This window comes from Pinus tabuliformis, chromosome 2_1 (genome assembly GCF_031772625.1).
Source record: "Pinus tabuliformis cultivar Carrire ecotype Pingquan chromosome 2_1, CPIR1, whole genome shotgun sequence".
Lineage (NCBI taxonomy): Eukaryota > Viridiplantae > Streptophyta > Pinopsida > Pinales > Pinaceae > Pinus > Pinus tabuliformis.
This window is the reverse complement of record NC_142299.1, coordinates 407,559,605-407,574,606: the sequence shown is the minus strand read 5'-3', so window position 1 is coordinate 407,574,606 and position 15,002 is coordinate 407,559,605. Positions and strand designations below refer to the sequence as shown.

General features: G+C 37.4%; 1 protein-coding gene across 1 annotated transcript in view; it reads right to left on the bottom strand.

The window, feature by feature from the left end:
* Positions 1-15,002, bottom strand: part of LOC149200631 (DNA polymerase zeta catalytic subunit-like) — a 115,157-nt gene that overhangs the window by 9,775 nt on the left and 90,380 nt on the right. The window contains exons 4-5 of the mRNA XM_089399612.1: positions 10,309-10,358; positions 10,021-10,133 (exon numbers count right to left, since the gene is read on the bottom strand). Of these exons, the coding sequence (XP_089255738.1) occupies positions 10,021-10,133; positions 10,309-10,358 (163 nt within the window). The remainder of the gene's footprint in view (positions 1-10,020; positions 10,134-10,308; positions 10,359-15,002) is intronic.

The following is a 15,002-nucleotide window of genomic DNA, read 5'->3' as shown; positions in this document are numbered from 1 at the left end:
ATTTTTCACAACTACGTCGTGTTTCTCATTACTATCAAATTTCGACAACTCGAGTTTTACTCTTTGTTGGTATGTGACAATAGACGGGGGGGAAATTGTGGCCACGAAGTGATGGTCAAGGGACAATCGGCAAGACTTATAACGACAGAGACAAGAGTATCAGGGATGTGTCGAGGGATAGAACAGTTAGCGGGGAACAAGGGCATCGGGACGCTCGAGCATAAATGAGTCGGACTGTGATGAACGCACGTGACCAAGGGATGACAAGAAACATAGGCGAAGAACAAGCGATCAAGGAAACGATGCGAGATTCAAGGCATACGACGTGGAAAAAGGTAGGGAAGATGGCAGTTGTAACAGGTCGACAACGTTAAGGAATAGCAATGGAGCTGACAAAGCCGGGGCAAGACAGTGATGTAGTAAAACACAGCGAGGAAGAAGGAAAATGGTAGACAGTGAACTAGTGGTGAGACGATCTGCGGACAGTGGGAGCCAGGAGCATTAGGACAGTGAACTGTGCAACTAGCAGCAGAGGAACGAAATGCTCTGATATCAAATGTTACAAAGACAATTGATATTATAAAAATAACATATGTTTATATATATTTATTATATGATAAATTGAATGATGATGTTTATGACAGCCCCTAGCTTAAATATAGCCTCAAGTGCCTTTACACGAGGGGTCATGATCTTTTGATCATGCCCTTTCTTCCTAAATTAATCATAATTAATATACATTTAACTTTTATACATAACATGGGCTCAAATATTCACAAGTAGATGACTTTATTGGATATTTTGATTCAAACTTTGATAGAGAAAAAGAAAATGGAGTATCTACTTTGGGAAATCTTGTGAGTCTTGGATCAAAAGTTGTCTCTTGGAAATCAAAAAAAAAAAGTGAAAATTGAAGAGGAGGTCAAGCAACAAGTAATGAGAGGACAAGCAAGCAAATGACAAAGAGCAAAAGCATTTCAGCAATATCCATATCTCTTGTCTTGTAAGGAGTTTGTTCAAGAGTCAATGTCATTTGTCAAACATACATTATTGTAAATGGGGTATCACCCCTTGTACGAGAGCCCACATTTGTAAGGAGTCAGTGTCATTGCCTAGAGTTGAAGAAGACAAATTTGTTTTGGGATAAGGGCTTATGTCTAAGGTTTTGTTTTGTCAGGACAAGGGTTTAGATCCTAGAGTTGTTGGCCAGTCAACGAAAATTCAATGAAAATATCATTGTAACGTGGATCAGTGTCCTTGTTACGAGAGTCCACACTTCTATTTTATTTGGTCTCTATAGGGTGGTAGGGTGGTGTTAGGCTGGTGAATGAAGTCACCTTCGAGTTGGGGCCTGTAAAAACTTCAGGGCGGTGCTAGGGCGAGTTGTGGCTCGCTAGGGTGTTGGGGCATCCTTTCAACTGACTGCTGATAAAACTAAGGCGTTGGGGCGTCCTTCTAGTGGGAGTTGGAGAAGAATGTTTTTCTAGAGTTCTAGGAAGTTGTAGCTTTCTTTTCAATTGGGGCTGGAGATTAAAGAACTTATTAAAAAAGCGTTCGGTGGTTTTTGACCTGGAGGAGGTTTCCACCTAAAAATCTTGTGCCTGTTGTCTCTATCTTTTGCATTGTTGTTTACTACTTTTACTGAACAATTATAATAATTGAAGATTAATTAATGCTCTGAAAAAGATTAATAAAGTGCTAATTGCTAAGAAATAATTATTAAGGAGATCAGCGAGCTTGAAGCAAAATTGCATCAACAAGAAAGAAGACATGAAGAAGAAGTCAACTCCCTAAAAGTTTAGCTAGAAGAAGAAAAGAGAGAAAAAAAGGTGATGAAGATCCAGCTGATGAAGAAAGAAGAAGATTGTGAAAGGTTTGAAGAAGAGATAGTTTCCTTTAGAAATGAGGTTGACAAGCTCAATAAGAACTTAAAAATTTATGTATTAGATAATATCCTCAGTTGCCAAAGTTCGCCATTTGACAAATCAGGCCTTGGCTATACAGGTGATACCTCATGCAAAGATGATGAAAACCCTAAGAGACCTGAGATTCATATCCTTCATAGTTCTAGTCCCAGTGAAAGCAAAAGAGGAAATCAAGATGAATTTGGAAGAACCGCACCAAGAAGAAGCAACTATGCAAATAATTTCAAGGGATCCATACATAATGCAAGCAGCAGTAAGGATCAACAAAATTTTGAGGCTCTTCCAAGGCAAAGCAACTTCAAAATATCATCAAGAGAATGTTCCTCACCTAGGTACATAAATATTTTCTCTGATCATTGTTATTCTTACACTAACTTTGTTCATAAAACTAGAGATTGTAAAGCATACTACAAGGATGATTAGAAAGGTCATCATCAAAACCCTAGAAGGAAGATTGCTAGAAGACAAGACAGAATCGTCAATGGTTATCACAGTTCAGCTACTCCATTTAGGTTCAATGTAGAATGCTATATATGTCACAATTTACGCCATATAGCACGAGATTGTAGGAGCAAAATGAAGTAGACCCCTAAGCAAATCAAGGATCAAAAGTTACCAAGGAGACCTACAAAAGTTTGGAGAAGAAAACAAATTGAACCAAAAACTGAACTTATCCTGAATGATCCAAACACCAATTCAAGTTGTTGACTAAATATGCGCATAAGGCAAAATCTAAGATTCATTAATCCCTATAAATTGATATTCGGCATATGTAAGTTCAAAAGAACTCTATGAAGTAACCTGTGGTAGTGCATATCGGCAAGCTCTATGTAAGGATAATCTAACCAACTGTAAGAGGACGCAACATTATCATGAACATTTGAGACAGTAGAAGAATAGTGATGACCTCCAAGGAAAAAGAGAGAAAGACGTTGGAAAAGAAAATTTATATGGTAAAGGATATTTTTAAAGAAATCACCCTACTTGCTTGCAATGAGGTCCTCAAGAAAAAACATGATGGGAAGGAAGGTTTAACTTGGCTTTTGGAGAACCAATATTGCAGTTGAGTGAACTATAAGATGAGCTTAAAGCCCAAACTTTGATTTCCAAACTTATGAGAGAAAAATTGTGTTCAAGAAAAACTTGAAGTGGAACAACAGGAAGATGTTGTTGAAATTCTAATGTTCTATGTTGTAACAATCACTTACGACAAAACTTATTCATGTTGCAATATTAGATAAGCAATTGTAGATAGAACATAAATCAAAGGAACAATAGAAGAAAACCAAGAATAAAATGAGACAGAGAATTTAGGTCCAATGACCAGGGCAAAACCCACAAGGGGAAAACCCAACCAAATTCTTCTTCTATTAAAAATCAATTATTCAGCAGAGATACAGAGTACAATGACAGATCAAGAGAACGAGTAAGTTGACCCAAAACTAAACAAGTTGTAGCATGAAAATCACTGGTAGCAGCAACAGATGCACACACTAAAAACCTTCCCTTCTATTGAATCAACACTAAAACATTTAAGCACTGAATCAACCTTGGCTCATCAAGTTCTGCTCTTACTCTCCAAGTCCCTCTCTGACAATCTTCTTCAACTCTCTCAAGTTTGAATTTTTCTTTCACAATGCACAAATAGTGAGGGGAGAAAGAATGAAGCACATATATATAGGAGGAGTAACTCACATGCCAGGAGCGAGAGTAACATATGCCCATTTAGAAAATGTAACCCATGCCATTAAGGAGGTATGCATGCCTTTGTAACTTATGCTTTTAAGAGAGAGTGCAACATATGCATTAAAGAGTGTGTAAGAGGAATCTTTCATGACATGCTTTAATGAGTGTAAGAGAGTGAGAGAGCATTAATGAGAGTGTAAGAGGAATATGCCATGCCAATAATGAGAGTGTAAGAGAACATTATTGAGAGCCATGATTGAGTGACTGGAATTTCTTTTTAATAATATAATAGTATCATAAGAATAATAATAATAATAATGATTAAATATTAAGTTGAGATTGAACTATTAGGATTGATTAATGATAAGAAGTGATTTTTCATCAATAATACTTGATTACCAATTGATGCAAGGTGATTTACTATCTTGAGACCTTATAATTTTAGACTTTCCATTTCTAGACTTTCTATCTTTTAAAATTCTATTTTTTTGGACTTTCTATTTTAAGAAATTCTACTTTTAGACTTTCTATTTTTAAACTTTCTACTTTTTAGAAATTCATCCCTGAGCTGCCAATTTTCAGCACTCCCTCTTGGCTAGGGAGGAATTTCTTTCTGCAATAAAGATATTTGTTTTCTCTCCCTGTCTCTGTTCATCTCTGCTTTGTATCATCTAGAACAATAATGTCTCACTCTAAAGAAGAAGAATCATCATAGGGAAGATTCATCCATCACCCTATATTCACTTGGGGGGATTGCCACTTGCCAACATATGACAAGGATTTCGCACAACCAAGTCTCATCTCTGCTTGGGGGGATAACCCACTTGACAAGGATCACACACAACCAAGTCTCATCTCTGCGTGGGGGGATAACCCACTTGTCAAGGATCTCGCACAACCAAGTCACCTGTGCTTGGAACAGTCCACTTGTCAACACATGACAAGGATGACAAATGCTCTTAGGTGATCTCGATGCTCTAGTTTCTTCTCCTTAGTTCTGATACCATGTAGATTTTCTAGTGAAAGTAGAACTAAAATAAATTTTTCAAAAACGGTAACTACTTCAAATGATATCTCAATCCACTTTAGAGCATTTAATGTAACTTGTAGAGCATTTAAATCATCAAGCAGTTACACATGAAAAACTTCTACCATAAACAATGAGCAGTAGAGATCACAAGAAGACAAAGAGACAATAGACACCAGATATTAGGTCAATGACTAGGGCAAAACCCACAAAGGGGAAAACCTAATCCAATATTTTCCTTATAAGAGAAAAATCAATTCCAATTCTTGTCCAACAATATACAATCAAAGGTCAAATATTGACCTTTCAATGTTAAGTCAAAGTACCCCAAAAATAGAGAGAAATATCATTGGTAAACACTGTCAAAATTCTAGTCAAAGTCGCAAATCTACCACAGCTCGGTCTTCTAAGGTCAAAGCAGGTCAATAGGACGAATTTCCACGGGGCCAAAGATCACAAATGGCAAACAAACTGAGGTCTGAAGTCACTGCAGTTTTAGCCTTCTTCCATAGTTTGGTCAACGCACTTAAACTTCTGATCTGAAACTTTTGGACTTCTTCTTCCCACATGTGTAGTCTTCTGCGATTGATAGACGAATTATTGTGTAATTGAATGATGATCAAATGTCCTCCTTTGTTGGGTTATATATAGTGTCTATGTGGGAGGGCTATGACCCTTCAAAAGCCCACCTTTTGAGATGGAGCCAACCTGTCCTTAATGAAGCCGACCTGACCAGTATAAAAATTTATTTTGTTTGACTTTAATATTTTGCCAATAGAAGTACCAACCAAAGCTACATTTTTCAACACAGGATCCCTATGGATTTTCTTGTTAATGGAATAATAAGAAATTAGATTTGGGATATATATTGTGTATTGCACATTGATCTAATTGCCAGTATATTCCATTGTGCAAAAAAAAAAAAAAAAAAGTTAAACATTTTCAATGCGTTTATGTTTTCAAGCTAAGAGCATAGACCAGACCTAGGGTGCATAAAACTCTAACATGGTATCAAAGCTTCTTTGAAGAGCAATTTGATCTAAGACATGAACAGGTGTTAGCTCTAGAAGGGAGTTGTGAGACTATCACAAGAAGCAACAGTGTTGCTATGTGAGTTAGGTATACCTTGTGAGACATGGAGTAGAATGTTCAGACAAGGAGCTGCGGATTATTGTCGCTTGGGGTGGTAGGATGGGAGTTTTAGTGGCTTGGCAGAGAACTCGATGCAAAGCAGTATGTTGAGTGGTTGGTTATCAATATCATTGATGGATTTTTGTTAACTTGTCAAAGGAAGTTACGACAACTCTGGTGCCTTGGCAGGGAGTTATTCGGCATGGACAAGGTAGCTTGATATGGATTGCAGTTTGATGAGTTTCGTGAGATAGTATCTTCATTGGATTGCAGAGTTGCACATCCGGCAGTGGAACCATGTGCATATGAGGTGTTTGACCCAAAAGGATGAGAACACTTGCAGAGTTGAGTTGTGGTGGTTTAGAGTGGACTATGCCAAGTGTTCAACAACAGCTCAAGACTCACCTTGAAATGAACAAGTTCAATTGCAACATGTGCATAGGTTTTCATGAGGTTATTTTCCAAGAGGGAAAGCAAAGTGAGCCAAAGGAAGGTTTTGTAGGCTCAAAGGGAATCAATGAGCTCTGAGGGAGAGTCAACAACCTAATGGAAGTCTAACTTTAGAGTTCAAGCGAGAAAGTGGAGTCTTCTAGGCCATGCAAGGAAACTCGCAAACCATGCAAGGAAACTCGTAGACCATGGAAGGAAGTCGAGATGCATGCAAGGAAAGTCATGGACCATGTAAGGAAGTCGTGATGCGTGCAAGGAAAGTCATGGACCATGTAAGGAAGTCATGGTGCACGCAAGGAAATTCATGGTACATGCAAGGAAAGTCATGGACCATGCAAGGAAAGTCATGATCATGCAAGAAAAGTCATGGCACATGCAAGGAAGTCATGGCCATGCAAGGAAAAGCCATAAGCTGGAGATTTCTAGAAAAAGAACATCATTTGGTTGGCCTCTGAAGCAAGAGGCTTCTAGGAGCATGGTGTCTTTGAAGATCCAAGTCTTCTAGAAGGATCTGGTTGTAGATCAGATTCAGAGGCAAGGCCACTTCTAGGTGGTGGTGGAAATACCTACCTCACTAAGAGGGTAGGCTAGGAGATGATAGGTCAACTCAAGTATATGAAGGGTCGATTGGGAGCCGAAGAGACACATCAATTGGGCTACTTGCACCCCTTCGCATCCCTCATGTCTTGTAAATATATGTGGCAAGACGTGCCACCAAGGAGGACGTGTAGAGATATGAGGCAAGGCATAAAGAAGCAGACCATGGCCTTAAGTAGTTGGTCATGGAGCTTAAGGAGGAGACCGCAAGGTCACAGCATTGTTTTGAGGAGGCTGTTAGGTCGTCGCATTGTTCTGAGGAGGCCACAAGGGCCACAGCATTGTTTTGAGGAGGTCGTAGGGTTGTTGTGGAGCAATGTTGCACGAAGCGCCCTCCCCCCCCCCACAGTTCCAAACCCCGAAGTGCGTCCCGTACGGAAGCGCCTAGGAAGCTTGGCCGGAAGCGCGCTTCCGAATTTTTTGCCGCTTCCTGGAAATTTGGAAGCGTGGTACGGAAGCACCGAAGTGTGCTTCGTACGGCGCTTCGGGCGTCGGAAGTGTGGCTCTTCGGAGGAGGAAGCGTACGCTTCCGGAAAAGCGTTTAGAAAATCGTTTTTTTTTTTCAATTTTTTTTTTAATTTTAGGTGAGTTTGCTTGTTGGGGGTGGGTCCACCTTGGGTTAGGGTGACGAATGAAAGCAAAAAAAAAATATAACTATAGCAGATGCTCCCTCATGGTAATGTTAAATTCTTAAAGTAAAAATGACATTCTCCTTTATTTTTCATTTTCATCATTTTACCTAAATTTTTAACATTACCATGAAATGATTCAGGATGTTTGAGAGTGGTTCCAGCCTCATTGGACTTCATATGGAGAAAATAGAATTTCATATCCTATTCAAAATTCAACAGACTTAACAGTTTTCAGGAATTCAGGATCAATGGGATTGTGGCATTTCATTAAATTATATCAAGTATGAAGGTATGTGATTAGCATTTAATCAAGAGCACCAAGCCCTATATGTACCCTAGTGTTGGTGATGTTAATTGTTGAACTCCTTTGTCACGCGGCACGCCCTTAGCAAAAAATTACCTTTCAATCAAGTCAAAATCATCGATCGAGCATGTTAAGCTTTTTCTACCATATTTTAAGTCTTGAATTAGGTAGTTTGATTAAAATTGGGCAATGTTGACTAATATCCCTAGACAATCGAGGTAGAGGCAAAGGCTAGAGCATCTAAATGGTTGATGCTCGAATAATTAATCATTAATGTACAATGGATGTTATATCTATCTTGATTTATGCAAAAATATGCATGTTTTCATGTCTTCTACAATTAATTTGCTATTTGGGATGTTTGTTTTGAGTATAAATGCAAAAAAAGTATAAATATATATATATATAGCAGACGCTTCCGCGGACGCTTCGCTTCCTAGATTTTTGGAAAATGACGCTTCTGCGTCCCCGCTTCCAAAAAACGCTTCCACTTCGCCCCCGCTTCGTGCAACATTGTTGTGGAGGTTGTCGCAATCAAGAAAGAGGGTTGAGGCTTAGCAAAGCTAAAAAAAAGCTAGCAAAGGACTAAAGGAGGCCTGATAATTGCTACAGCAAGGCTGCCAGATGGGAAGAGAGCTTGTTGACCTAACAGTGAGCCTAAAGGGAACTGGTTGGGAAATTTAAGGAGTGCCCTATGTGCTACAACATGTGATAGTAGGTTTTGGTGGCAAAGGACAGACACTGGTCAAGGCATATGAGAGTTGAAAGGACTCAGCCTCAGCCCAGGTGACTTGTACAAAAGTGTTGTATTTTGTCTTGTTCATTTTGGCATTGGACAAGGATTGTAAAGGGCCATTTCCCTGCTACAAGAGCCCTGTGAATTTTCTTGTTAATGGACTAATAAGAAATCAGAATTGAGCATAAATAGTGTACTGTACATTGATCTAATTGCTGGTATATCTTGTTGTGCAAAAGTTTTTGAAGTTAGGCATTTTCAGTGTGTTTATGTTTTCTAGTTAAGAGCATAGACCAGACCTGGGGTGCATGGGATTCTAACATGTGGAGGGGGAGCTTGCCCTCTACAAAGATAAGCTGGGGGTGGTGTAAAATACCTTCCTTGCTAGGAGGGAGTGCTGATCTTGATAGCTCGGAAAGGTGCTTCTACATAGGCCAAGTGTCAAGCATGCAAAAGATGTCCAAAATCCTCTTTAGGTACTTGTTTATGTTAAGAAAGTGACTCTCATGATTTTTTTCCTAAGTTTAACTTAGGAAAAGCACATTGATTAATTAATTAATTAATGTTGGCTATTAAGCTAAGGTTTCTAATGAATTCATTTTAGTGAATAGATCTAATCTCTATCGTCGATCTAAGTGGGTTAGGATTTAATCCTACCGATTCATCATTTTGCAGATTGAGGGTTAAAGATTTGGCTAAATGAAAATTATAAAAGATTGAGAGGTGAAAAAACTAGGGAGAAAGATTTTCTCAGAAGAGACTAAAGATAAAAGAAATGGGTGCAGTGAAGTGATTTCAAGAGAAGGATTCAAGGCTTTGTAGGGAGAGGAGGCTGAGACTTGGAGAGGCCAGAATTTGTGAGGGACAGAGCTTTTCCAGCCTGGTATGCAGAATGGAAGGAAGACAAATTTCTATAATGCACAAGGCCCAAGAGGCTATACGGGTTGAGAAGAAGGAGGTTGAATTTGCAGGTGCAGGTGCAGTTGCAGGCAGACTTATTTATGGGGCAGAATTCTTCAGGGGGCTGAAATTTTGGGTTCTATTGTGTTGTATTTTCTAAGTATTCTCGAGAATCATTTTCCCTTCTAAGGGAGCCCTAATTTTCCTGAGTAATACAAAAGTGAAGGAGAATTTGTTGAGCAAATTTCTATTGTGTTTTGCAACTGATTTTCTAGTAAAAATCAGCTGCAATTATTTAAAATTAAATGCCAGTGTGTTTTTTATCCAGCAGTTTTTAGAAAAAAAAAAAATTGTTGAGGTGAATATAATTTTGTGTATAAAATAAATTGCTGAGAATATTAAATCAGACCTGGTATTGATAAATTAACACAATGTACGCTAGCAAAAAATGCAGAATATTGTAACTACTGTTATTCTAATATTTCAAAGCACTATTGCAACTCCGGAGTACATACACTTGTAGTTATAGTTACTCATGCACATAAAAAACATTAAGTATCTACACTTTGAAGTATAAATATTGTCTCATGCAATACACTTAACATGTTAGAATGGGATGGTGAAAAGGATACAGAACAATTTTTATAAATAACTGATCAGAAGGGTGATAACCATAGAATTTCTTAGCACGCACTAGGCTGCAGCTATGAACATGCTGCCTTTTTGCACCAATACCGCCGCTCAACTGCTTATTTATAAAATGTCAACATACAAGAGCTTAAATAATAAGACTAAATAAGAAACTTCACAAACAAACATGGCAGCAAGAAGGGTTCAATTCTAAAATATAAGGTCATGCATAACTAGTGAACTAGCTAAAGTATCAACTTTCTACCCTTTTCTGGGAAGTGTAAACATACCTTCATAGCCTTCTCTATTGCAGAGGCTAAAAGACGAACATAGGTGTAACCTGCCCACCCAATCAGAATTATATTATATTTTACATGGTAATAATCATTCAAAACAACTTTGCTTTCAGTGATGTTCCAATGGATTTTCTGATTACTAACTAAAAACGAAAATCTGAAGAACAGCAGAGCCCCATCCTAAACGTTGGGGAAAACAAAATGATGTCTCAAGGATGCAAAACTGTTGTTTTTTTCCAAAACACGAATAAAAATTCCAAACGTATAAGAAAACCAGTGTTTCATTAAGCATTTCTCACATCACTGACCAGCTGTGTCACCACATTCAGCAATTCTTTTGGAAAATTTTGAAACTCACTGAATCTCAAGCACTAGCAATTAAATTCAAATTTGGAAAATTTAATAGCCTCAAATCAACATGGTAGTTTCTAAGCTATATGAATCGATGTGTACATATTTTTTAAGAAAATATGATGTTTTAACATGTTTTTGGTTTTCACATTTAATTTGTTGTATCTTTAGATCAAATTTCAAGTTATTAAAATTTATTTTAGAAAGAACATTTTTGTTCATTTTTTGTTTGAAAAAAATGAAGTAAAACCTTCTTGCTTAATTTTATTGCTCAATTTGAAGGAGAATTTTATCATTTTTTGCACTTGCAATTTTTCCTAAGTTTGTTTGTCATTTTCAGCACTTGCAATTTTTCCTAAGTTTGTTTGTCACCAAATTCGAACATGAACAAGGACCAGGTAACTTAACCAATCAGCAACATAATTTACACATTATAAGCCCTTGCTTTTTCAGATAAATGATACAGTAGTTTTTACTCTCTCTTCCGTATTTGAGCAATGTTAATTTTTCCACTGCTCTATGCCATATATATTACTTTAGCCCAATTCAATTCTTCAATTAGCAATTTATTCAACAATAATTAATTCTTCCAATCATCAACAGTGATAGAAAATAGAACAGTAAATGCACTGACAATAGGAGACAATCAACACATCAACAAGAAACACCGATTTGGTCAAAGACCAGAGAAAACCCCCACAAGGGGGAAAACCCTTTGTAATTCGTCATCTATTAGATTGTCTTCAAATGTTCAGCAGAGAGTACAATGAGCCCAAATCTATAAATAATATCAAATTCAAAGTTTTGAATTGCACAATAAATCTACCAACCAATATCAAAATATGTGCCAATAGTCAAATCTGGTCAACTGTCATAAAGTCTGCAATCTGAAAAGTCAACAGCAGTCAATGTGCCCTAACCAGTCCTTCAGTCGACAATCAAACAGCCCTTCAAAAGCTTGGTCAACAGCCTACAACTTCAGCCTCAATTGCTGGTCCAAGTCAGCCCAAAACAGTCAACAAAAATCCAGTCAAACTCGGTCAAAGGAAAGAGAAAACTCTGAAGTCAAGTCTGCAATTTCTTCTGCAGTCAACCCAAGTCAAACACCTCGGTTTTTGTGCCAAAAGTGTGGCCTTCCCAAATAGAAATTCCCTCAAAAGATTGAACCAAAAATCAGTCCAGAAAGTCAAAATCAATGCTGGTCAAAGTTGCTGAACTGCTTCAGAGGAGGGACAATTTGTCCTTTAGGCCAACCTAAACAAATGTCATATTGTGGGCTTCACTTCAAAAATACACTTTCCCTTGTCCAAATCCAATGCTTCAAAGGTCAAAATTGGTCCTCTCCGAATGAGGAATTGTAATGACCGTCCTACGTTTAAGAAGTTAAAGAGTCCTTACCGAAACTGTAAAGATTACTGAAACTGTGAAGCTGTATTTAATTGACTTGATGGAGTACTTACCTGATCTGCTACGGCTGTTGCGATGAGGATGCTGCAGAACTTCTGAACTTCTCTCGTTACCGAATGACCAAACCACCCAGCCGAACCGAGTATACCTGGATACTCAATCCAGTATGCCTCTCATCACGAAGCATACCGTTCCCCCGTGCCCAGAGACTTCAAAACAAGTAAGGCTCAATAGTTCCGAATTACAAGCAGTATGGATAAATTCCTCTCCTTCTTCCTTCAACAGCACCCTGTTCAGTTTTTCCACTCACAGTAATTACCACCTTCCCCATCCACAGGTATCCATCCTCCCCTGAGACATAGAACACCCCCCTTTTTATAGCAGAGGTTCCTCCCTCTCTACGCATCAGTCCACCGCCTTTATGAAAGGATAAGATTTTGTAAGCGGTGACCGCTTTGTCAAGATATTTGCCTTTAATAGAATCAGATTTGATATTTGCCTTTAATAGAATCAGATTTTCACAACATCGGATGGTGTCACTTTAATTTATGACAGATGGTACTTTAATTTAAATAGTATAAAACCATGATGATTTAAATATTACATATTATTTTATGTCTTATAAAATATCCAGTTTAATCATAAGGTTTATGGGTTTAGTTTTATTAGTACACCTTTTGGGTTATATATATGTAACCATATGAATAAACTCAACTATATTTCTTAGTGAGTGTATATTTCTTCTATTTACGAGAATTAGGTATTTAGTTACACCTTTGATAATTAATTCATTTATCTTATAGACATTCTCCATGAATAGTCGATATATAGTCGATGTATATATATATATATATATATATATATATACTTATACTAGTGCATTGTATATGATGCATGCATATGTAGCTATCACATGCATGCTAATATTGCTATGTTGTTCGGGATTTGAGATGGGTTGTTACATACACCCCTCCTTCAAAAGAACTTCGTCCCGAAGTTAAGGGTTTATAAAGTATATTGATAATTCCTTTAAGGTATGTAAGGATTGTATTATGTGATTGAATTTTCATTTATGATCGTGAGGACACTTTAAAATTTGAGATTTTGAACGCTGATAGATTTCCAACTTTAATAGTCATGCCTTGCCCAAACCAGATTCCCAAGCTATTCTAAAATCATCCTATCCTTCCTAATCTCTTCCGCTCCCATCCTATCCGTCCTCTACTGGAGTATGCCATGGCGTCAACTATACTGACCTAACCATGCATAAACTCTAAGGATGGCAGCGTCGACTATCTCGACCTAATTTCCCAGTAGGCATCCGGCAATCATCATCACACGTCTAGGGGAGCGTGACTCGCACAATCCTCCCATGATCCCAAGTTTTTTAGAGGATAAACGGTGGGCAACACCTCCACCCCTCCCAGTAGAATCAGGGTTAATACCCTATCATAGAATCTCTTTGAGCCTTAATTGTTCTGAAGTTTCTGTCATCACGTGGTCATTTGGTAACGGATTTTATCTGCAATCATAAACACTTGTCCATGCATTTATAACATGTGCATTAAAAAAACACATAGCTTATGTATATTTCATACATGTCATCTAAAGTATAACATACCTTGCCATAATCTATTCATGTCATTAGCTTTCATATTTACAATATAATCATTCTTTCGTGTATTGTTTGTGCATAAAACTCATGACTTTAAATTGCTAACTGACACTTGATATTGATCTTACGAGCACATATCGTTATGTTCCAAACTTTCATTGATCTGAATGTGTTTGCTCAGTAACAACTAACTGGGTTATTGTCTTACTTGGTAACAAAATGCATCATATGGACAGTCATTAGCAAGGACAATTCTCAATTCCTTCTTTTTAACAATACTGTTAATTGTTGTGTTCTTCTATATATAAATTGATTGAAATACCTAGCTCAAAAGTATGGTATGCAACATATTTGGGGAACATATTTTGAACTCAACATTTCCTTTAACAATAATACACCGAACATTGCTCTATGTTTAAATGGTAGTACTCTTTCAATACCTTGGCCCTATGGGTTGAATTTATGCTCATGGAACCTTTGCTCAGGTTGTATTCATCACTTATCTTATTGCTAAATTAGGTCTGAATGTTGCGTAGTATCCGATCCTATTGACTGTTCTACTACCAAGGACTTGATATTCATGCCAAGTAAACTACTGTTTCCAGATCTTTTGCCAGCGCACATTCCAGGGTCCGAACTTAAGTTCTATGCATTATACCAGTTATTATTTTTTTTTTATGCCTCTAAATAAATGAGTTAATGACTGTTGCAATTCTTAGTTAGTTCCTCATCACACGGTGTTTAATAGTAGTGTATTCCTGGTTGAAGAATTGTGAATGGTATATATACCCGCTTGAGCTCAATTGGCTGGTACTGTTATCATTTAACTGGGAGTATAGTGGAAAACTGTATACCTACAGCTAACAGATAATAACTGATGTGAAAAAAAAAAGATCACTGTAACCTTCACACAAAACTCAGAGATTTATTAGAAACTAAGAGAATATACAGGAGTCAATAACAAAAGACTGTATTAACTGTAATCAAATGCACCAGCAGTAGAATGTGTGAGGTTTAAGGTTTATGTGATGGTTCTGCTCATGCATGAGGTAGGCATGTAACAACAGAACTAGCCTTCAACAATTGTTAAAGATGTTCCTAAATTGCATCAATCCAACAGTGAAGAATATATCATTACAGAGCACCATTGATTTATAAAAGGCAAGAGCAGATTCTAACCATTCAACATCTTGTGGTTTCTATGCAAGATAGAAGAAGACAGTTTGAGGAGTGAGTCCCCTAGTAATTATAAAGGAGGATGACTAAACAAAAATGAATATCTAGAAGTTTGTAAGAATATAACCATCATTACCAC